The 24,625-nt window shown below is 39.3% G+C and overlaps 1 protein-coding gene across 16 annotated transcripts in view; it reads right to left on the reverse strand.

The window, feature by feature from the left end:
- sorbs2a (sorbin and SH3 domain containing 2a) overlaps window positions 1–24,625 on the reverse strand; it is a 64,156-nt gene that overhangs the window by 23,862 nt on the left and 15,669 nt on the right. For 8 of the 16 annotated variants that reach the window (XM_085276421.1, XM_085276420.1, XM_085276424.1 and 5 more), the window contains exons 2-11: window positions 20,864–21,015; window positions 11,010–11,065; window positions 10,224–10,313; window positions 8,990–9,016; window positions 8,737–8,861; window positions 7,797–8,420; window positions 6,698–7,114; window positions 3,540–3,666; window positions 3,001–3,176; window positions 752–818 (exon numbers count right to left, since the gene is read on the reverse strand). In XM_085276421.1, coding sequence (XP_085132547.1) covers window positions 752–818; window positions 3,001–3,176; window positions 3,540–3,666; window positions 6,698–7,114; window positions 7,797–8,420; window positions 8,737–8,861; window positions 8,990–9,016; window positions 10,224–10,313; window positions 11,010–11,019 — 1,663 coding nt within the window. In that variant the 5' untranslated portion in view covers window positions 11,020–11,065; window positions 20,864–21,015. Of the gene's footprint in view, window positions 1–751; window positions 819–3,000; window positions 3,177–3,539; window positions 3,667–6,697; window positions 7,115–7,796; window positions 8,421–8,736; window positions 8,862–8,989; window positions 9,017–10,223; window positions 10,314–11,009; window positions 11,066–20,863; window positions 21,165–24,625 lie in introns of those variants that run through there. The other 8 variants (XM_085276431.1, XM_085276429.1, XM_085276417.1 and 5 more) reach the window with 7 other exon arrangements.

Here is a 24,625-nt window from a genome sequence, read left to right on the forward strand (position 1 = left end):
TAGAGGAAATGTACAAAACAGTTGATTGGGAACACGTGTAAGCACACTTTGTTGTACACAGGGTACAAGTTTGTCCTCAAAGATAGCACTTTTAACCAGCCTGGAAATGAACAGTTACACAAGTGATTTTCTTTTCAGCTACAAGTATATTAAAAGCACCAAAGCAACATGATCCACTTTCCCAGAACTCTTTCTGAACTTTAAAGATGAAAGATGACTGAAATTCTGACTAAAACGAATCAAGGTTGCAGGATGGGGAAAGCATACTACTGCCTGTGCTTCCAGTAAAATCAAAAAAATAAAATGCATCAAGACCATAATGAGCCTTTGGATGAGTTCTCAGCGCACACACCCGTGAAATAGTCTGTGTATCTGAGAGTGCATGAGTTTTTTGTGTGTGCTCTTGTAGCAGAAGGCTGAGCAGTTTAGAACAAACAAGCCTTGTACTGATTCTGTGATTCTGTCAAGCCCACAAAATTAGAGCAGATTTCCCAGGATGGCTCTGTGTCTATTAGAGGTTTCTCTCCATTCCTCCTCCTCTCCAGGCTGTTGCTCGCAATCTAACGAGCTCTGGCTCTGGGATCATCTGGGTCTTTTGGTTTAATGAGAACTGGCATGCAAACACACACACACACACACACAAAATATGCACACGCATACAAACAGCATGCATACATGACCAATTCTGCATGAAATGTCTAATAATCTAGTCGTTGCACATCATTTCAGCACGCTACAGCAGAGGCCTTACCTGCTTTGTGAACTTTGTGAATCTGTTTGAACATAGTTTTGTACCAGTCTTTGGGCCTATCCACCGTCTGCAGACAAAGAAATAACCAGAGTTATGTGCCGTTAAATGTAACACAAATGTGAAGGCTGAATTTAGAAACTATAAACGGACTCACAACATGTTATTGGACATTCTAGAGCTGAAAAAACACAGTAAGCCTGTTGAAGCATTTATACTTCACACAGGGATAATATAACTAATATAAATAATTTAACTAATATAAACAGACTAATACTAATATAACTATAACTAATATAAAGAATAAAACCAAGACTGCGTCTTATCCGAGAGAAATATTTGTATTTGCCAATAAGGTTATTCTGTCATGGCCACTTGTGTGTTGTCGTTTTCTGTTGATTAAACAAACAAACCCGTTAAATTAAGTAAGCACTAATTATGAAACCCGGGCCAACGTTTAGTTGGTGCATCCCTACATCAAATATCAGGCTAGTGTCTGACCACTGGCTAAAGTTGCTTTATTCACACAACTCCTGCTCTGTATGGCTGCTTTTCACATATAGTGTGTTTGTAACTTGTATAACTGTTTTTCACTTGACATTTGTTAAAAGGTTAAGATAGTCTTTTGTTTAGACAGCTTTTAGACAGAAATTTTGATAATATTCAGTAACCATACAAGTCTCACCAAGAACTTACACTGAATATTCATATGAAAAGAAACACAAGAGCTGTGAAAAAACAGATTTTTAGAATATTTGGCAGTGATAGTGTTTAAATATGTGGATAATATGTGGAACCTCTGTTTGTGTCTGCATATTCCTCAGAGACCTTTAGGACATTTTTTGGTTATATCAACTATTATATTGTCATTTTTGCAAGCAAACAAAATGGCTAAAATTACTAAATTTTAGCATTTTGTGCCTATAACACCTTATAAAATCATCTCATAGGTTTAATTTCATGAGAATAACCTTCAACAGATATACACAAAACTCAAATTATGCATGATACATTATTATTACATGACATCATTACTTAGCAATGGGCTAAAATGATCCGTTATTAGCATATGGCCTGTATTTACCACTCCTTTTTTATGCTTTTCTCAGTGTGATTAAGTGTGAACAGGACAAACGATACTGTAGCATGGGCAACTACTTTTGTAATATTCTAAAATCAGGCACTTGCTGCAGCCCTTAGTAGGGCTGTGGGGTCCTTCTTTCTAACTATGACTTTGAGATCTTAAAGTGAGCAATTAAAAAAACATGATGTTTATGTAAGGTCAGAATATTTAAATGCATAGTTTAAATAGCCACAAATGACACACTATCACTTACCTGAATGACTACTATGTCAGTTTGTTTTGGTATGACTATCAGTGCGTATGTTCGAGTCAAGCTGCCTCAGCAGGTTCAGTTTTGAACCACAAAGGTGTCGAATCCTTGTTGGTACAAAGTGGGGGCTCTGCTTGCTGTGGCTGGAGAATCAAGGAGAGACCCTGGTATGTGTGCCTTTGTGTAAACAATATAGATCTAACAGACACTTAAAAAAAGACCCATCAAATGGCAGAGAGACTTAATCCTCTCTTTATTCAGTAGCACTAAACAATGTGCCTGGATTCCGGTCAGAGAGGAGGCAGTTTGGCTCCACAGAGAAAGAGCATGTGACTGTGCACGCAGCACTGGCACAGCCAAGAGATGCGCCAATTACCACTTCACTCTCCACGGTTACCAAACAGAGTGGCCACAAAAATGTTTGCCCGCTTAAAACAAGGAGCATCTGTTTTTCTTCTCTCCTGCTTTCGTCTCTTTTCAACTCTTTTCGTTTATTGCTCGTCTCTTATTCTCCCCATTTCTCTTTCTCTCATTTTGTAGCTCAGCGAGCATTCCTTTAAATGCTGCTCTTCAACCAACCAATAACTGAGTGAAGTGTTAATACACGGAAAGCCTTAACAGAGATAACACACAGGGACACGCTCCTTGACAAGTAATCAGCAAGGACCTTGTAGTACCAAAGCAAAGACCTTGTTTGAGCTCATCTTCATGACTAGCACACAGAAGGAAGCGAAACTGAGATAGTGAGAGCGGGAGAGAGTCTTTGAACATGGGGTCAAAAGCTGCTGACAGCTTCAAGTAATTCCTTGCTTAAAAAAACCTGTTCACACAAGGAGGCAGGAGAAAATGGCTTCAAAGAAACTCCTCTGCTTTACTACAGCATCTACGAGAGCAGGTCTACTGTACGAGTTCTCTCACCGTGCGGATGGCGATAGGAATGCCTGACTCATCAACTGGGCCGATGCCTTCGTAGTGGGGGGCTTTAACGACCGACACCTTCTTTTCTTCTTCTGAGAAACGGGCAATGGGCACAGTGCTGCTGATGCTGGTGTGCCCTGACATCACAGACTCTCTGGTGACTGTTTCACTGCCCTCTGGATCCAAGAAGGAAGCAGAGAAAGAGGAGACAGACGTGTTAGTAATACAGGTCCTCCACAAGCTCCAGTTAAATGTTTGTAATGGATAGACTGCTACAGATATAGATTATATATGAATCCTGAGACATAGATACATACACCTTACTTGGCATCTTAACGTTTACAGTTACACTGTAAAGATCCTTTTACATTTACAATGATGTAAGCAATGATGTAACGTTTGTTCCTCTGTGAGAGGTTTCAGTTCAATTATCTGACTGAACTTAGGTTCTATTTTCTGCATGTGCTTGTGTAGTCTTAAGTCTAATGTCTTTCAATCTTTTTAGGCATGTCATATATCACCACAGATCAGTGACTCACCTGAACTCCTGCTCTGTCTCTGAAGCCCCGTGTGGAGTGAGACAGGAGGTGGAGGATATGACGGGGGAGACAGTGGCCTATGTGGATGGCTAGTACTTCCATTCATTGCGTGAGAAAGAACCTGGCCCTAGGAGCGACCCAAAACCCAGAAACAGGGAGTGTAAGAAAATCACCAACAGCAGACAAAACCTACACTACTTACAGTTGTAAAGCTCTATAACATTGGCTTAACATAATATATATATTTTTAAAAAATTGTGGAAACAAAAGGATTAGCCGCCAGATAACACTTCATGATAACCATTGCTAAGGATGGATACTAGTGGACTAAAAATCATAAGAGTTGGGAACCTGGACAGTGACGTCTCTGTCGGTGTGTAGTTTTATTGTCACTTGCTGTTTACATTTGTTGTTTGGTTTGGTGCAGGCCCTCAAAATACTGCATATGTTTATGAAAAGATTGTGTTTTAGGTAAATATTCAAGGAACCAATATAAGACCAAGGCTAAAGGACACCTTGTGCATACATGTGAGACACCTGCACAGTTGAATAAACAGCAGCATTTAATCCCCCGGGAGTGAAAACAGGCAGGTTAATCATTACCGAAATGCTAATGCAGTTTTGCAATAAACACATAACAGAAGTTTATAAAATGTTGCTTGTGTTGGTGACATCATAATGTAACAGCTACTAAATCTAAGTTATAACTTCATTAACACTAAAACAAATCATTGTTTGTTTCTAGTAAATTAACCGCTTAGTAAAGATTAATTAACAATCAATTTGTGGTTTATTAGCAATGGCTATTACAAAGTCTTACCATCCAACATTAGTCATCACATTGTTCCAATCAGAGCGGGTAAAAGAACCAGTTCTGATTAAGAGTGGATGGACATGTGAACATACAGTGAACGTGATTCACAGTAAGTTGTGAATCTGAAGTGACTAAAACATAAAGACAGTTAGTGGGGGGAAGGGTCACTCACTGAAACACGTCACAGTGTACATAAAATACATGAAAAAAGAAAAAAACAAAAGACTAAAACAGAGACAGTAAGCCCATTCACATTCACACACATCTCATTATTTAGTTAACAAACATCTGACATAAACAAGATAGTGGACATGATATATTTACAATGGGATGCTCTTCCCATTCAATATGTCACAGGAAGAAGTTACATTAACTGAAAAAGAATAAAAAGTCTGTACAGTGCTGTGAAAACCATTTACCCCCTTCCTGATTTCATAGTTTTGTTATTCCCCAAATTTCTCCCTCTTAAATGATTCAGATCATAAAACAAATTTTGACATTAGAAAAAGATAACCCATGTAAAAGCAATGCAGTTTTTAAATGATGATTTAATTTACTAAGAGAAAAAAAAATGGCATCCATGGGAGAGTTCCAACGAGCAAACCACTGCTGACCGAAAAGAACAGAGCGACTGTCTCACATTTACCAGAAAACATCTTGATGATCCCCAAGACTTGGATACAAAAGACAACCAACAAACCAAACCAAACCAAACCAAAAGGTAAAGTCTGGACTTTAATCTCATTGAGACTTTCTGGCATGACCTTATACGGGTTGTTCATGCTGGAAACCCCGCAAAGCTGCTAAACTGAAATAATTCTTCAAGATTCCTTCATAGCGATCTGACACAGATCATTGACAGTTATACTTGCTGCTGTGGGTGGCATAGTTATATTTTCTGAAACGTGTGAGAACTAAGCAAAGATCTATGAACTCATGAAGGGCGAATACTTTTTCACAGCACTGCATTTCAGTTTTAAAGTTTGCCTGTTCACACCAAAGATTCATGGTGAAGCAAGAGGGAGGTACTACAGAGCCAGAGCACCATCATCTTCGACTCAGATAACCCAAAGAAAGACTGACTAAAAAATGAATTGCTTTTTTAAGTGTGCTTGGCATATAATGCTATTATGTTGTCATATGAATAGTATAAAATTATGTAAAAAACAAAAACACACACACACACACACACACACACACACACACACACAATTATTTTTATACATAGGTTCAAGTGAGATTGCCTGCCTGTAGTACCCTAATCTACTTACACAGAGAATACTAATTAAAGCTACTTATTAGAATATGATTTTTTAATAAACTGAATAAAGAAAGGCCAATATGATATTTTAGTCATAGTGGTCATATAGCAGAAAGATAAAGTATTATTTATAAAGCGCCAATGTGCCTCAATGTGTTTCATGCTGTAAGGTAGGGACCCTACAATAATAGAGAAAACCCCAATATCAGACAACCCCCCTATGACCAAAAACTTTGTAACAGTGGGAAGGAAAAACTCCCTTTTAACAGGAAGAAACAACAAAAATGACTAATTAACTTCTCATGGTAACATTGTATATCTCATTGAAAAAAAAGGTTTGAAGAATTCTGTATTTAGAGTACTTTTGCAAACACTTGTTATCCACATAGTGATTAGCAGTGTAGTTACATGCATTTACAAAGCACTGCATGCTCTCCCCAAAGGCAAAAATTAGATTAAAATACTAAGAAACAAGTTTACCAAAATGAAATCTACTGCTTTCAATATCATACTTGCATAACTGCAAACACAGCATACACATGTATGTTCTCCTAGCATAACATAGAGAAACAATAAAGTAGAATATGTCTATTTGCAGTGTAATATAATGAGCTGAATGGTCACATAATTACAGTCCAAACACATGCTGCAGTACTAAAAAAAAAAAGAAAGAAGAAAAACAGCAGGAGTTCAGTCTTTTTAGATGCTAATAATCCATAGCTAATGGCTTCCAGCAGAGTACTGCACCTTCACCTTAGAAAAATCACTCCATTGCATCATGAATTTTTGATATGAACTGGCCTTAAGAAACACGATGGCAAAAACGACAAAAGGAGAAATATAGACACGCATAGACATGTTTGAATGAGTACAGACAGTAACATAATAAGGGAACGAAGAGGGCTGGATTTAATTTCAGTATCTGACAGGTAGGGTGTAGATAACAGTTAGTGAAAGTTAAAAATTGGTAGTGATCACACACTTTGTAGAGTTCTGATTCAGCCATCAAAATGAGTGGAGGGAGCGTGGGAACCAACTGTTCTTGGTAATGATGTATGTTATAGATGTGACTTGGATAATTACATTAGTGAAAGTGGCTGCTGCAGCAGTGGAGGCCACAGAGGTTGTTAGCACATCATCACGGCCAGCAGTGGGCGTGTAGGTAGAGACATGGCTCAGAGTGGGCGATGGCGTGGGTGAGGCGACAGGCGAGTCCAGGCTACAGATCTGCAGCTCGTCCAGCAGACCGACCGTGGATGTCGAGTAGTGGCTGAGAGCTGACACGGTAACGGGGGAAGCCGAGGGCGAGGCACAGCTCACACTGCTGACTGCGCCGTGGCTTGGCCCGCTGGCCGCACCAGCTGTGCCACCAGCTCCACTTGGGACATACGGAGTGGGTGATAGTGCCTTGGGCATTAGACCTGACAGGTAGTCAAGTGACTCTGAGCTGTGGTAGCGATAGGGGGAGTGCCGTGCTGTGGGGTCAGGCGAGGGAGGCCCCTGAGGTTGGAATAAAAGGTAATTCATTGGAAAAGGAGGAAAGGAGGAGAGTGCTTAGTGATATAATTTATTAGACATGGCGTCAAAAGGGATGTGTAAAAATAACATGTGACAACAGGTGAATTACTGTTGTGAAACCACACTGTGTCATAAAGCTGCAGCACCCTCTTCTGAACGCATTAATGCTGGAAACTGAAGATGTTTTGTTAATTCACACTTTACAGAAAAAGCACCAGATTACATGGTAATTAACTGTGGTGTACAACATATTATACACTTGGTTAAAATGCAGTACAAGTTCACACAAATGTAGAATCACTGTTTGGTTCAGTGGAAGGTATTATCAAGAACAAGAATGAACTAAAGGGCAACACACACAAGTAGGAGACATGCATTAAAACCCCTACGGTATATCTGCTTTAACAGAATGCCACAGTCAGACTCAACATATAAGAAAAGAAGCTAGTTTAGAATTTGGGCCATCACTGTAATAGTAGCTTGACTACTTCTGTTATTTCTGGGGACCTACTGCAACCAAGTGACATGATGCAGTTGGTGTGTTACCCTTTAATCAGTCTTGATGTCACCAAGACATAAACCCAGTGTCTGGATTAAAGTGACCTTTAAATGAACACAACTGTGTATTTTGCTCTGCTGTACCGGTCTGTAGTCAGTTATGTACCAACAGTTTTGCAGGAGAAGGCCTTGGTGGAATTGCAGGAGGAGGCTTCGTCATCTCCACCTGGGATGGAGCTGGAGCTGCCATTTGATCTGAGACCTCGAGTTCCACTTTGGAGTTTGTCTTAGATGAAGCAGGATTTTTTTTATTCTCTTTGTCCAAGCGGACAGAAATCGAAGCTGTCTGTGTCACGGGTTGAGATAGGATGGGACTTCTTTGTGGAGGTGAGGAAGTGGGTGGAGGGGACCCTGTGGTTTGGGTCTTATGTTGGGGATCAACACAAGAATTGAGGTGTGCAGGAGGGTCAGGGATGGTGACAGGAGTTAGTGTAAGGGAAGACACCTTACGTTCTTTTGTATTAGCATTGCTTGTGTCATTCGAGACAACGGACTCATTCAGCTGCTGGACTGTGTTTGCACTGGTTTCTGAGTATGAGTAGGATGATGTGCTTCTTACAGTGTAGGACTCTTTCAAGACTGCTTGCTCATTTTTAGTGATTGTTAGCATTCCAGGACTCAAATCATTAGCCAGGCCAATAAGGGAACTGTAATTTTGAGGATTAGTGCCTGCAGGCGAGAAGTGAAAACTCTCTTTTCTGGGGGGTGGCAATGGCAATGGACTGATATCCTTGTTAGCCAATTAGAAAGTGGCAACCAATGTAAGTTCAAACAGCAAAAAAGAAAAACAAAACAGAAAAAAAAAATCATCAGCACAAAGCATGAGATCAGAAAGTTTAAAAGACTTGTTTCAGAATACAGCAACAATATATGTATATTATCCAAATTCCTAATGACGTTAAAAATAACTTTTTTCCCCACTCAGACACTCAAAAGCCAACAGAAGCACATCACATCATGAAATTACACTTGTAATTAAATTTTAAATAGCAACAACAGAAATAAATGCGTGAGTGTCTGTCAGTGTACTGTGAATGATGTTTCACCTGTGAGGGGGACTTTTTGTCCTGCAGATTGGGTCTGACGCTGCGAAAGCCTTTGGCAGCAAGCGATGAGCTGCTAGCATCTCCGTTTTTAAGGCCGTCTGTTGCGCTGTGTGACCGCCAAGAATCTGAAGATAAATTTAGTAATTTTACCATTACTAATGTTTTCTGACCAAGTTTGCTGGGATCATGTGGGATGTTTTACAGCAGTGTTAGGATTGTCCACCAGAAATCACCAAAAGCATCAGGCACTTACCCAAGTCCGATGAGTGAGAATCACTCCCTGGGGAAAAAAGGACACAGCAATAATAAGCAACATGGCTGAGTGTTCCTTACATTCATCTCTGCAACAAACTCCAATATACACCTACTGTGCAAACATTTTTAAAAAGCTCTTAAACATCAAGATACAATTCACACCTAATTACCAAGAACTGCTTCTACTGCATTTTTAACAGCTAATGATTTCCCCCCCTGCATGCTACAACGTGTCTGTGGGTTTCCTCTTGAGGTTGCTTTCCCGTCAGCTTAAAGGATAGAGACAGAAAACTCATTCTTGAAGCAATTTTCACGCTTCACGCTGTAACAGGAGCATCATCTAAAGCAAATGTTAAAATCCACTATGAGCCACTTCAAGAAAGGCAAGTTGGAGCTTTAGGAAAATATGTGAGATAACCTAAAAATGTCTTTGAGTGAACTTGAAATTATCTAAAAGGAAATCAAAGAAATCGAGACTCTATAGAGACAGTTATCAAACTGTAATATCAAAATCTATGCCAAAATGATTTTTTTCTGCATTTCAAACTCCTGGCATAAAAAAATATCAGCATTTGCTTCAGTGACTGAACTTGCTTCCTATGACTAAAAATACAATCAAATAACTGTAATCTAATTTAACACTGAACTCACAAACAATAGTACTCTGTGGTGAATCTAGTGTAACAGTAATTTCATTAACGATGCCATTTTCTGTACACAGAGTATCTGAGGATAATTTAGCTTAGGTCAAGGAAACAGTGTAATGCCTAACCAAAAAAAGAAACATATATTAAAAAAACCCTTTAAAAACATTAAGGTAATATACACATAGACAGGGAGAAGACATTGTGGGATGTGAGAACATAATATCACTTCTACAAAGAAGAAGCAAAAGAATAACAGCACATAGATACAAATATGACGAATGAGTGAAGGAAGCAAAAGAAGGAAATGAACAAAAGGAAATGAAAGAATTACACAATGAACTGATTAGGAAAAAATAGCATCCCACAATCCAAACATTGCTTAAGCATACCGAGGCAGCCACAGCCTATTTCAAAGTATTTCAAATGTGTTCAAGCCATAACAGGATTTTCAACAACAACAAGCCACTTAGATGTACCTCATGTCCTTGACCGATAGTTTGGCTCAGCCAACACTTGCAGCGGCCTTTTATTTGGGTTATTTTGGGAAATAGTTATGTTCATTTGTATGTTTGTGAGTGTTAGTACCTGTGGCTAGATTTGGTGAGCTCTGGACCCTCTTCATGGGAGAGAGCATGAGTGACAAGGCCACACATTTGCGAGCATATCCTCCGCTATCTGAGAAATCACAGCCAGGCAGATGATCATAGAAGCAAAAGCTGAAGCATACATGCACATGCTTGTGCGCATACTGCCATAAACAAATGCATTCAGCCGGAAAGATAATAATTACAGTAACAATATTGCAAACAAAGGCAGATTTGGAGGCAAAGCACATGCATTTCAAGTAGCTGATTTTTACTGGCACTCAATAGAAAATTAGGAAAAAGCTGTGCAAACACGAGAACTGCAAAAGTGAACAAATCAAAGTCAATATGATTTACTGCATTAGCTTCCACTAACCTAAATATTTACAAGAGATAAAGTGAGACATTAGTTGTTTTTAAATCAACGTGATTCTGAACTGGGTTATTACCAAAAAATAAATTTAAAAAAATCCCAAACTAATGATTTTATGATCATGACATGACGACAGGCAGAAATGTAAAACATGCTCTTTCTTGTTATATTTCTCCCATTTTTCTCATAGATGAATACATTTTACACTTATAACCTGAAGTCTTATATAAGACACTGTTTTGTAGTAAAAGTTTCATGTATGCTCATCACCGTCATGGCTGATAAACCCACATGACAAAATTATTTTAACTTTTCCAAACAAAAGCAAGACATGGATCGGACAGGTGGATGGGGGACTTCCCAACGATCCTGTAAACGCTGCACTCTGTACTTGTTTTTGGATATATACTGTACCTGTATTCATATTGAAGAGCACTTCTTACTGATCGGCAGCAGGGGCACACACTTTCCTAAAAAACAAAACAAAATACAAAGTATTTTAGAAAGAGATTTAAACTGTTTGAATAGAGTTTCAAATCCAAGACCTCAAATAGATCTTCTTGAGGGTAAAACCTCAAAAGCAGATTTTGGAGATTCCGGTGTTAAAACACAAAACTGTAGCGAGGTACCTGCTTTACTGCAACCAAGCATATGACTGTGATTAGTTTTTAGTGTGCTCACTAATTTGGCTTTTTTTCCATTCTGAGAAATGATGGCAGGCTGGGTGCATGATAGTATTTTGTAAACATGGAATAGATCATTTTTCACTGAGAAACAGCAATAAATGATTTCTAAAAAACTATATAAACTATATAAACTATTGGATATACGAGTGACAGGAAAAGGACACAAATCAAAGGCAAAGAATCATTACAACTGACAAGCAAACAGCACACCTGTTTTACAAAGAAACAAGACTCACATCGCTAACACTGCCTGATTCTGTTTAACTCTGTTTTTTATCTTTCTATTCTTAGAGCTGAGGAGAGAAATGCACAGATGTTTGGGCTATATGCCCCATAGCTGTATGTTGCCAGTTTGTTAAAAAGGATGAAACAGATTATATTCACCAACAAAACACATGTATCATCAGACATTTGTTTCAACACTGTGACAGCTTAGGGCCTCTTTGCACGCATGTGAGGTCCTGATAATTACAGCTGTCATTTACTGGTGCTTATTTGGGGGACGGTATGCAATTGTATTCTGACATAAATGTGTAAACTGCCTTAGCAGTTGTCCCCAGTAATGAGTGGCACGAGATGGATGACCCAGCATTTTAGTACATACTGTATTAGACCACACTCACAACTCCAGTCTTAACAAGGAGATAAATACAAAACAGTTTTAATGACAGACTAAGTTTGAAGTAACTAAGAAACATTTATTGCTGCTAACTATACAAGTAACTACAGCACCAGCCTCTCAGAACCATTTCATTTACAACTAAGTAGTTTATGTACACATAACAAACAAAAGACAAAAAACATGCAGCTACAACCATTAACTTGTAATACAAAACATAGTGAAACACATCTACCATCACAGGGACTTTATTTTCCTGTCAGCAGATTCTATTTGATTGCTTGTAATGGTTTTAAGAAATGCACAAGGTGTGATGAAACTGTCTTGGGCCCCAGTCACACAGAGCTTAAACTCATTTGGGGCTAAAGACCATCAGGAAACTACCCGCCATGAGGGAAAAATCTATAATCCCTGATCGGTTAGCAGACAGTTGCTAGCATCTGCTGTGAAATCAATTGACGCAGGCGTAGAGACTGGAGACCCCTGGTAACCACTAGTCACTAGGGAAAAGTGTGTCGTGGGAGCCTGTTGACAGTCGATTTGGTTGCAGGGGTATACAGTGCTGCACGACAAACCTTCTTGTGATTGCTTTGGTTCCCAATTGAAGACACAGAATCTTCTACAAATAGTAACAAACTACTTGCTAAGCAATAGTAAAACTAAGAAGTGTGATGCAAACGGGGGATGGAGACTACTTTCCTTCATAGTAAATGTTTTGAAACGTGTTGGTTGCAGCAGTTATGAACAACTTTTACTATGAAGGCAAACATTCTTTGTTTCCAGATTGTGTTGGACTTTGAAAAGTTTCTCAGCTTGGAGAGTAGACGGCGAGTGTTTGTAGATGAGGGGCATCTGTGCAACAACCTCTTTTCAACTGATTTTTATCAGGCATCAGCCAGATGCCTCCAGCCAACACTGGGGGAATAGACTACAGCAACCAGAGGTTGCCAGGGGGTTGCCAAATGGCCCAAGCCAGTGTGACTGAGGCCTTACCTGATTTGGCCAGTCACCCAATAAGGTTGTCCTTTTAGATCACCCTTTTGGCCTGATAATGCTCCTCACTTGACTGTAAGGAGCATCATCATTGATGAGAACAGCGATGCAGAAGCAGTTTTCAGCTGCATCATATCCTCGACCCCAAGGCTGAGACCGTCAGCTGTACTATAACTGTGTTTTCTAGCCACACAAACACAACCTTCACTCACCACCTGGACTAGGTGCCAATCTTTGCTGCCTGCAACTTCAACCACTTTCCAAAATTCAAAATCAAGCTGAAGGGTAGTCACTTTGACAATGGGGGAGATTCAGCATGCACTGCAGAGGCACAAGTGCAAAAGGATAAAATGTAGCAGGTACACAGTGAGCTCAAAATGCTCGAGAGGTGTGTAACAAGTTGAGGTGGGCCAAATATAAATCAGGTAAGGGTTTTTATTTTGGCCATAGATCTTTATTATCATAACTTATAGATATTTTGCCCTGGCTTTGAGATTTTGAGTGCTGAATCTTTTATCACTTACAGTTACACAATATTATTTTTACTACACTTTCCTCTGCTCAGCCCTGTGTCCATCTGCTTCAGAGCAGGGTAGACCCACAGTAAAGCAGTTATATAAGCAAACTCACCCTGAGATGGAACGAAACAAGAGTACATTAAATAGATAAATTAAATTACAAGAGGTATCCTGCTTATCACCCAATAAGAGATGGGATCAGCATGTTTTTATCATGAAGTAACGTTTACTGACAAATTCTTTTTTAATCTGTATTCTTCTTGACATAACCTTCAAGCACCATGTCTTTGATTAGTTTATCCATATTCACTGCTTCATTCTTCCAAACACAGCTAATTTTGGTTGGCAAATAAAATCCTAATATTTGTGGGAGTGCATGAAGACAACATGGGATACTTTCTGTCCCTCAAGACCTAATCCTCACCCTCATACCCTGTGTCCTCATAAATCTTGCTCTCAGAAACAAACACGCACACATACACACACACACACACGCACACGCGCGCAGGCACCCAGGGGTAAATCATGGGTCTGGCGTCGCAGGCTGTCGGCGTCCAAATGATGGTCAGATTATAAACAGCATCATGTTTCTTGGGGACAGATCAGCGGCGACACAGCAGCTGTGGCCGTGGTGTAATATTAAGGCTACACACTGGAAGTAAAACGCTCCGGGCTCAACACCTCAGTTCAACTCTGCCTGCTTGTCAATATAGAGCTTTTTAAAGCTTTTAAATACAATCTAGCAACCCCGTCTAAAGCCTGGGATAGACCATTAGTAGCTCTTTAGCATGTGCCTCACTCTATTTGAAAGAAAGTTTCCAAAATAATCCTGCAAATACTCCCCTAAAATGCTTACTGTGTTGCTTGAAAAGGAAGCCTGGAAATAAATGCAGACAGACCAAACATCTGATACTCTGTCAGCTCTCAAAACCTTAAATAAATACTCAATAATAAAGAAGAGGACTTTGTTTTCCAGCAAGATGCTTTGGATTCTTGTACTACTTTTTAAAGTTGGTATGTCAAGTTTCTTTCGAGACATTTTTTTTTTTTTTTTTTTTTTTACTTTGCTGTGGTTTTTCCACCGACTGTAATTTAGACATCGGTTGGCCACTCTGGAGACCAGTGTGTATATAATTACTGAGTGTAATAGCTGTGGGACAGCAAATATACAACTCAGAGCTAGAAGCTGCAGAAAGCTGTGATGTCCAGTATCGGGGCCATCAAGTCTCGTTAGTCTGCCATGTGGCCCTCTGAGACCTACCTGGTTTACATTATTGGACTAATAGGGCTTAAACTTTATAAACTTTATTTATAGACAAGAGACTGTTACTGTAAGAGGAAGTTTGTGTTGTTTTGTGTCAGTACTAGAAAAACATTTTTGCTAATCTGAGTTTCTCACCATGAGCCGTTTTCTTAATTTTCCTTCCCTTCATCACATGGTAAGCTTAAACAGGAAGACTTTTAATATTGTTGACTTAATCAATCACGTGTTGACACAAATGTCCTTCTGAAAACAACTGATAAGTTTGAGTACATGTATGGGAAATTCCATGTGTAATCTGAGCGCTGTTTTAATTATCTCATAAAATCCGAGCGGAGACAGCACAACAAAGCTGGACCACCAAAGACCGGAAGGAACAAGTGTCTTTGCCAGTATTAACAAAAACAAAACAACAACAGTCACTTAGCTAGGATGCTGTGAAAAATAAAGATATGCCCTCAAAAAGTGTTCGACAGGATACCATTAGTCACTGACTGCTTTGACATAAACAAAACAAGAGTCTTAAGAATAAACATGCCACCATCTTTTAGGGGGAGTACTTAAAGAGCTGAGAGAAGCACTTTTCAATATCATGTGCCTGCTAAACGGACCTTATACAACTGATGGTGTTTTCTTATAAGCTATAACTGCATTGAAAAAAAATAATTATAAAAACAATACTTTGCTGTTCAAGATTATGCAGAAGAGTGTGTATGGGGGAAAATCACCAGGTGAGAGTGAATGGTCATTAGTGATGAGGGGACATCAGCCTCAAAGGTTCTGGTACTGAAGTGGTCACTCACTAAGATGCACTCACAGATTAAAATTTGTAGCAAATCTGTTAAAAGTGTTGCATATGACCCTGAATGTCCCACTGGAGGAACATCTGAGACCAAAACAAACAGTTGCACTGACCACACCTTTGTGTTTCATATACAACCAGAAACTCTGTGTGCACACAGTCCTGCAAAACACGAAGCCAGCCTGCTTCAATGGCAGCTTTAATTACATTTACATCAACATAAAGGCCAAAGTTAAACCAATGTAAACTCTGGCTGACTGAAACTGTACCTACTCTTTAAATGATCAATTGGTCTTGAGGAAAGAAAATATGTAAATCAATGCAATAAGACCACTGTATATGATAGCTTTATTGGACTATGAGTAATCAATACATTTAATAGGTAGCATTTGCAGTATATTAAATCTCTGTATTTTACACAGAACTGAGAACAACAGACTCAGAGCTGCCCGGATTCATCATCCGTATGATGTCAGAAAAACAGAACAGCTATATATCAACTTTATGTCCAGCTTGGTTTGGCTGTTGCTGCTTACTTGAAGGTGAGGCTGGGCATGCCTCTCCATATAAAGTGACTTTGATATTTTGGGCCTCTGTTTTGACAAACTATAACCACAGCAATGTCTTCTTTGACTTCTTGTCTGTTTACAGTTGAGATTTGTGCACATAAGTTGCGTAAATCAAACAAACCAATTTTATTGTTACTCTTTATTTTCTGGGGAGACCAGCTGATGTGCCCGACTGCACTCTAAGGGTGGGGAAAATGTTTGATACAACAGAGCATTGAAATATTTTGCATGGCAATATTGTATCAATACAGGGGCACCAAATATCAAAAACTATAAATGATAACTCATCCCAAGATGAGCAAACTTATATTAAATCAGTTCACCTGAAAAAAACAAAACAAAACAAAAACAAACACTGGACACACTTAGCTTGACAAAGTTGCCCTTTTAATTTAGAACAAGTTAACGGCGCAGTCACACAAGTAAAATATGACAGCGGCCTCCGTACGTCACCAAAAGTCAGAGGCAGCCTGGTGATTGTATTGAATTTTCCCCACGTTCTGCCACATAACCCGTGGTGACTACCCAGAACTTGAGGGCGTTGTACACTCACAACCACTCTGATCTGATTTTAATGCAAAAAAATAATAGATGTGAGACAAGTTTGTCAATATCTTTCTTATCCAATAAGATACTGACAAAGTATAACTTTCTGAACATACTTCGCAGTTGAAAAAAGGTGATGAATCACAGTTTATGTTATTGCAATACTCAGCATATTGCAAAATGTTAAAACAGCTTTATCAATGTTCAAAATGCTTGTTACAAGCTTCAGTGAGAAAAAGAAGAAGCAAAAAACAAAAAATACTGCAGCAGAAATATTAATGGACACGAGTTGGAATGTGTGCTCTGCGTATTACCTGTAGGGATGCTACACAGTAACAGCCAGGCCAGTGCATTTTACGCAGATACAACAACAGCAAACAGAGAAATCTGGAAAACCTATCTAGGAGGAATCAGAGAAAACAAACTCCTTTTTTAAACAGGGAAACAGAAGGTCCCGGGAGATTCAACATAAATCTCAGTCAAGACATGACCAGACTGAAACCAAACCGACGGGGACAACAACCCCTCCAAAAAAGGCAGGATTTAGCATTGCTTCATTCCTTAATTACTGAAACTGAGCCAAATTTTTTGCTTTTTTTTCTTCAGTGTTGCATTTTTGTGGTAAAAATGTGGGGAGTGTGGGATTGTGGTAAAAGAAACGAAAGAATCAAAACAGTAAAAAGAATTGCCCACTGTGCTTTAAATGGACACTGTAGCCACGTTAGCCCAACAAATGTTAATAAAAGTAAACATTGAAATAGTTTATAAGCCTTTTAATAAAGCTGCAGAGGAAGCGTTAAGAGCTTGTAACCTTTTCCTTTTTCAAATAATGAAGAACATAAAAAAAACAAACAAGTTTTTGTCTATGCTTAATTTAAAACTCCAAGTATCTTGGCATCATTTAGCCACACAAATGTCCTAACAAAGTAATGAAAAATATAACCTCCCATAATGGTGGCAACAAAGTCAGATTTAAATATTACATTCAGAAAGCGATGAGTAATCCATGTCACGGTGATTTTAAGCACTTTAACACAGAGGCATGTGTCAAAATCTCTGCTGAGCAGCGGTGTTAAAAATCCTTTAATGGCCACATCACAATGATTCCTGGTAATATGCCGGTCATTTCCCATTCATATGATTGAGGTGCTATTGTTTCAGCATGCTGCCTTTCCTACATACCTTAAGAAACTTCTGACCTGCAATTCACTTTAGAAAAGCGGATTACTCGAACCATGAAACAGTTTAGGCCCCGCACTCCAGCCTGTTAGAAGTATGTTAAATACCCGTCCATACCACTAAATCTGAATAAATGGTCTTTAATGATTCCTTTAAAAAAACGAAACCTTTCTAAAGTACAAAACGAACAGCTTCAATCCTCAAGCAGAACACAGTTTAAGCCTCTCACAAAAGCTCTAAAGTATTTGTTGTTAGATGCAGGAATGTTTTGTCGGTGCCATGTTACTGTTCTACCAGCACATTACTGCCAGTAGTTGAACAACAACCACTTGCAACAAAGTCTCTGTTATCAGCCTTGTTTGCTCAACCTTGCCACTCATTAGCGGACCCCCCTCCCCTCTGGCTGTAAGAATGGACAGGGGAGGTCAACACACTGACCCTGCGTGCCCACTCACTGCCCATACGGCAAACAACAGAGAGTGTGTTCTCCAGATTGCATCACAACGACGCTAACGAGCACAGCCATTGGCCCGAGAGCACTAATGCAATTATGTAACACAATCCCTGGTACTTTGAGTCGGGGATATGGGAGAAAAAGAATGAATTGGATGTGACACTTGGTGGGTTTGTTATCTCAGTCTTCCTATACAGAATTTATGATGTGCTCTGTGTGTAAGGAGAGAGCAATTTAAAAATTAAAAATAAAAAAGTGCATAGAAATCTAATAAAATCAAGAGATGAAGAGAAAACCTTCCTATTGTGTTGTGTTTAGTGAAGGAAGTGCAAAATAACTGGCATCCTACTGAAAATGGAAAATTATATTAGTTGCATTGTGTAAGCTCTGTGCCAAAAGCTGCCCGAGGACACATCTGAGCAGCCCCGCTCAACAATACATTTAGAGCTGCCACAGTTTCATGCCGGCTCCTTAAGAATAAGCACAACACACACAAAGATATCTAACAAAAGCTTGAAAACTATTATTCAGACTGCAGCCCACACAACAAGCTAATATAGGCAGAGCTACGAGAAGATAATAGAGTGAGCAAATGAGAGGACAGTGTGACATTAGGCTAAATGTCAAAGCAATTTCAAAGATGAAGCTTGAGCGTTTCCTGACTTGTCATTTTGACGTAATGTAATAGTCAAGCTCCAGCTTTCTGAGTGAAGGAAGAACAACTGTTGTTCAGCTTGGAATCTGAAACATTTTGAGTTTAAAATATGATGTTTGAACTACAAATACCATCAGCCGATGAAAACTATTCATTACAACTTGGTGTGGACTTCATAAAAGCAATATTTTCCTTTGTGCTTGCAGAGGATGCAGAAGTTAGTTTTTCCACATGCTACGAGTAAACACGCCCATCTCGAGGGCGACAAAGTGTGACGAGGTAAAGAAATGTATCCTGAAAATATGCAAACACGTCAGAGAGATGACAACAAAAAGAAATTCCAAATTACAATATGTAAAACAAAGTGTTTACGTCTAAGACTTTGTTAAGACAAACAGTTCAAAAATATATTTTTTGATTTGAGACAGGAGGTACGCTGAAGCGGCAGGGCTATCTGTTGTGCCCAAGATTAAATTCCCCATGCATAGTCTGGATTCCCCAGGTACCAGTGTTAAGTGTCGAGCATGAAGACAAGAGGAACTTGATTAGAGGAGGCGCTATATTTAATGCCATTAGCCGTGACCTTTTAACCTCGAAGCTGGTCAAGAACATTAGAAAAAACTTTTTCCTATTTCCAGGATTCTAGATATTTGCATGAGAGCCTCAAATAAGAGCCTTGCATTCGCTTTGATTCAGTAAAATAAAAAAATTTTCAGCTTTAGAACAAACAACCAGTAATCAGGAATGCGGAAAAGAAGGGCTGAAACAACAGCCCGGGTAAGCTCATAATCATAACTACCACAAAATATTCTATCCTTAATTTTAAACACAGACACTGCAGAAAAAAAAATCCCTGATTTCATGCCAGATTCATTTAATTTTTCTAATAACACCAGCTTCATAGAACTGCCACTCCACATGACACACATCTAACCAAGCAAATGCCATCAGCTGAAGAAGAAAACTATTCATTACAATGAAGCGTGGACTTTATAAAAGCAACAAAAAGATTTATCTAACCAAAAAACCTTTACAAAAGTATCGCTGACCTCTGCAATCAGTTTTAATGAGGCTGGAATGACGCATATGAATGAAGAAAAAAAAAAAAAAAAAAAAAGAAGAGGTTGCCCTGTGACGTTTGCAGGGAACGCACAAAGTGACTGTGTATGTGAGATCCGGAAGAAAACAAATCCAGCCGCCCGTGATACAAACCGAGGCTGGGAACCACCCCTTACTGTGTACCCAAGGGGTCAAGGTGACATTCCACAACACCTCTGAGATTGGCCTAATGGAGGAATTGGTGCATGGCTTTTGTTGAATAGGAAATAAGAAACCATGAAAAAAGGCTGTAACAAGAGACTGAAGTATGTAAAAGGGCCCGAAGAGGGAAAGGATTCTGGGGCAAAAGTTAAGAGGTTACGGAGTTCTTATAAATATATTTACAAACAAACAAATACACAAAAATCTGATAAAGTCATGCTCAGGAAGTTAACGCTCACAACTGTAATCTAAGCTTTTTTTGTGATCCTATTTCTTAGGTGACCGCGGTCAAAACCGCTGTTTTTATTTGACACCATTTCCTCTGTCCACTGTCACAAAAGACAAAAATTCTACTCTTGGGCTATAATTTTTGGTTTTGGCAGCACAGATAAATACTATTCCCTTTGGGTGTTTGGGCTGTAAAAGCTATTCGGATCTCTTTTAATTTAAATCTTTTTAAAGCATCTGTGTTCATAACAAGTAAATATAGACACATGACAACCGAGTAGACAGCGCTGCAATATCTGCGTGCCTTGAAGAGGGTCTTTGAAGAAAGCAATATAAGATATTAGGACAGGTTAAATCCAAAATATCCACACTCGGATTTAAATTTGTTTTAATAAAAATGGTTTTCCTGTGAACGCCAACGAAATGCAATCCTGCCCCACTGCAGACAACAGAGTGCAGGTGCAGTGGTCCATCAAGTAAAGTAAATGTAACTCTTACCGTCATAAACCCAAAAGACTGAAGAAGTGCTAAGAAGAGTCACGTATGGCGTTGTGACTTAAAGTCCCCCTGTGCCTTCCACTTTCTCTCCTCTGCTCAGGACAAGTATCTCCTCCCGCTCAAGCTTTAGTCCCAAGATCCCCGTTCAATGCCTGGGAAGCACAGAGACAACAGACCGAGGAGAAAGTTAAGAGACGGAGTCGAAGAGTGGGAGTGACAGGGAAAGAGAGTTGCCTGTTTGGGTGAAGCAGTGATCAGATACGGTTATTTTCAGACTCTGGCATGCTTGTCTTTGAGACTGGAAAGTAACCCCCCGGTGTGGATGGGTGGGGGATAAGTGACAGGCCTGAGTATCTCTATTTTGCCACACACATGTTTGCATGCATGCCACGCAGTATAAGCGCACGCATGCCCATGAAGACAAACTACTTCTAAGCACACGTTCACACAATTCATACATTCCAAAGGAGTCGCAGAGTGATTCTACTGTATGCTACATCGGGTAGATACACCTTTCAGATGTTAGGCTCGCCTGAGGTGTGAGAAGGGTGTAAGAGAACCTCAATGTACTCATCTCCTCCTAACAGGTTTTATGTCACAGTGGCCAGAGTTGTCAGTTTGTGGCTATGTAAAGTGGCAGCATCCACACAGAAACTGACAGGAGTCTTAAATCCTTCTCACATGAGATTTTCTTTCTTTCCTTTTTTGTTGTGGTCAGCTTGACTTTGTGTCAAGAATGCTCCCTCGGAGATGTGAATATCCAGCCACATAGACATGACATGCAATTGCACTTTTTCTTTTCCCTTTTTAAATCCATGTAAATCCATCTTGTACTGTCAACGTCATACCAGGCTCTAAATATACAAATTATATGACCACTCACCTGTACCATTAATAATCTTTCCCGCGCTGTAATCCATATGGGACTGTATATTTGGAAAATGACCACACACATGCACACAGACGCCGAATATACACAGGAGAGAGGTCAGCCAGAAGCACCTCTAGACCCCAGACTCCCTGCTATTCCTAGAATGATGATGTAACTACTGCTATTAGCATGTCATATTTAGAGCCTGGATACCTAAAACCAGCCAGGCAGCTACTGTGTAACATGCTATTTGGACAACATCCAACGCATCCACTTAAAACAAGTTTTTAACAATAAACAGAAGAGGCGCAAGAATCCGCAACTTACAAATTAAAGTGCGGTAAAGGCTCGGGCAGAGCCGAGGTGCCACTACAAAAGAAATTAATTAGCTTCCATAAACCAAATCCTGAGATATGACAAAAACAGATGAGATTCATACTACAAACCTTCCACCAAACAGTGGGCGGATCTCTTTAGTTTGCTGTCATTTTAAATGTATTTATCTTACTCTACAGTAGCTGACCAGCAACTATTTTAGTATAAGGCCATAAATTAGAAAAAAAAAAAAAAGCTTCATAGGCTCTGCCAAACCTGTTGCCAACTTTTAAATCAAACATGGACACAGCTAAGTCTTGATCAACACTCTCTGTGCCTGCTGTCATCATGCAGATGATGAAGTGGTAATGTAAAAATCCTGTCTACATGGGCACGAATGGATCCAGTGACGAGTAGCGCTCCTCCAACTATGTCTCCCAAACACCTAGGCTTCAGACTTTAGGGTTCCTGAAAGCCCCACAGCAGCGATCAGTGTGTCAACAAACATAATCAAACAGCAGTTGCCCCCCCAGAAACATCTCATCATGTGGGAAGGATCACTGAGGTATGGTGAAAAGCTGACAACTGACAGGTGCTAATGATGCAACCTTGAGGCCAAAATCAGGGCAGTACCAGGGGACCAATAAAGTTCTATCATAAGTGCTATCAACTATAGACTTAATCTTGTAACCTGGCATGACAAACACAAGCAGCAGGATCTGCATCACACATCAAAGCAAACAGATTTTTGACCACATTCCTTACTTGAGATCATATTTTGGCTCTTCTAGGTGTGTCCTACTTAGTGCTGCATGTGGAAGAATGATTTATAAGACAATTTAAAGTAGGGCTGCTCAATTAATCGAATTTTAATCACGATTACGATCTGGGCTTTCAACGATCATTAAAAATGACTGAGCCGATTATTAGCCCCTCCCTCATGCTTTACTCTCGCGCTGCTCCGTGTGACAAATCAAGCGCACTGCTCTGCATTTCGAACACGCGTCACAACAATTAAGAGGACCCGAGGGAAGCTCGGAAAGCTAAGCAGAAGTTATTTGGAGAGGAGTGGACTGCCGTTGGTTGAAAAGAGAGGTAAAAAAAACAAAAAACTTCAGTGGTGTGGAAACATTATGGGTTCGCGGAGTCAGACGTGGATCAAGTAGACACAGTGTGTAAACTTTGCTATGGTGTCGTAGCTGCACCACAGAGCAACACTGCAAAGTTTACATTTTTCATTTATTTCTTTTATTGCAAACATTTGCACTGTTATCAGTATTTGCACACTATTTTATATTATTTTTTAAAGTCATTATTCAATACATTGTTATTGTTAACCCTTTAAAGCCGGTCAGAGCAGCATGCTCGTTTTGTATAACTATTTTTAAATCCCTGTAGAACCTGAACCGCTAAGCTAGCACAATAAAAAATTTTTTCCATATGAAACCAGAGGAGTTGTACTTACATCGTATGCCATCAGCTTGTCCTAGGTCACGGTTTCCTTCCACATATAGCTTTGCAAAAATTGCATAAAAAGCGCTTGCAGGAACAAAAACATAATATTCCAGAAACACGCTTTGCCGATCCGATCAGCTGTTCTTAACACTTCCCACATTGAAAAAGACGTCAACCGAACTATCGCAAGTGACATCATTTTCGCGGAAAATGTAGTTTTTTACTTGTAGGCCTTAGAACTCGAATTGCACTGCTGGAAATAGTTTATTTTGATGCACATGCACATTCTTTGCAAATTTGCATCATAGGATTGTTTTTTTGTTTTTCCTGCAGTATATACAAATTGCTGTATCTCCAAAAATAAAACTATGAAGACACTCAAAATAAATTTCCTGTTGTTGTAAACTATTTTTTGCAACTTTTTTGTATTTAAAGTTTTGAGGGATAAACCTCTTAAATTTCTCCAAGTAGAAATATATGTAAAAAAAAAACAAAAACGATTTTCAATTTTTTTGTAGTTTATTGCACTTTTTTGCAATTAATGTAGTTACTATGGACTTAATACATACACATTTTTAAAATATGGGCTATAACAGTTGTATTGATGTATAGCAACTTGAAATGCTCCCACAAATGGCACTACAGCATGTAAAAAAATATTATAAGCTCTGGCGGACTTGGTTCTATGGTAGATCTTAAAGGGTTAAATAAATATCGTCAAATAATCGTGATCTCAATTTCAGTGAAAATAATCGTGATTATCATTTTTGCCATAATCGAGCAGCCCTAATTTAAAGTAAACGGACAGAGCAGCAGCTTAGTAATGATCTTATTAAAGTACCAAAGCAAACTATTTTTATAGTGACTGACACAAACTCACACTCAAACGCACCGACACTTTGACCTATGAGCCACTCTGGACTACAGTAGCCGTGTCGACATGCTCTCACCCGTACAGTTTCAACACCTAATTCATTATCAGCTTCTCCAAGGCCCTGCCATTCCCAGTTAAGTAAGTGGTAGGATATAAAAAGCAGAAGAGCTGCGCATGTAGTAAGTGTCACTTACTGGAAAACACTTAAATCTGAAGATCAAAAAAGGAAAAGCATATTCACAAAGCA

This window comes from Mchenga conophoros, linkage group LG6 (assembly GCF_057382185.1).
Source record: "Mchenga conophoros isolate Kocher_MC1m ecotype Shallow Benthic linkage group LG6, M_conophoros_male_GT1.1, whole genome shotgun sequence".
Taxonomy (NCBI): Eukaryota; Metazoa; Chordata; class Actinopteri; order Cichliformes; family Cichlidae; genus Mchenga; species Mchenga conophoros.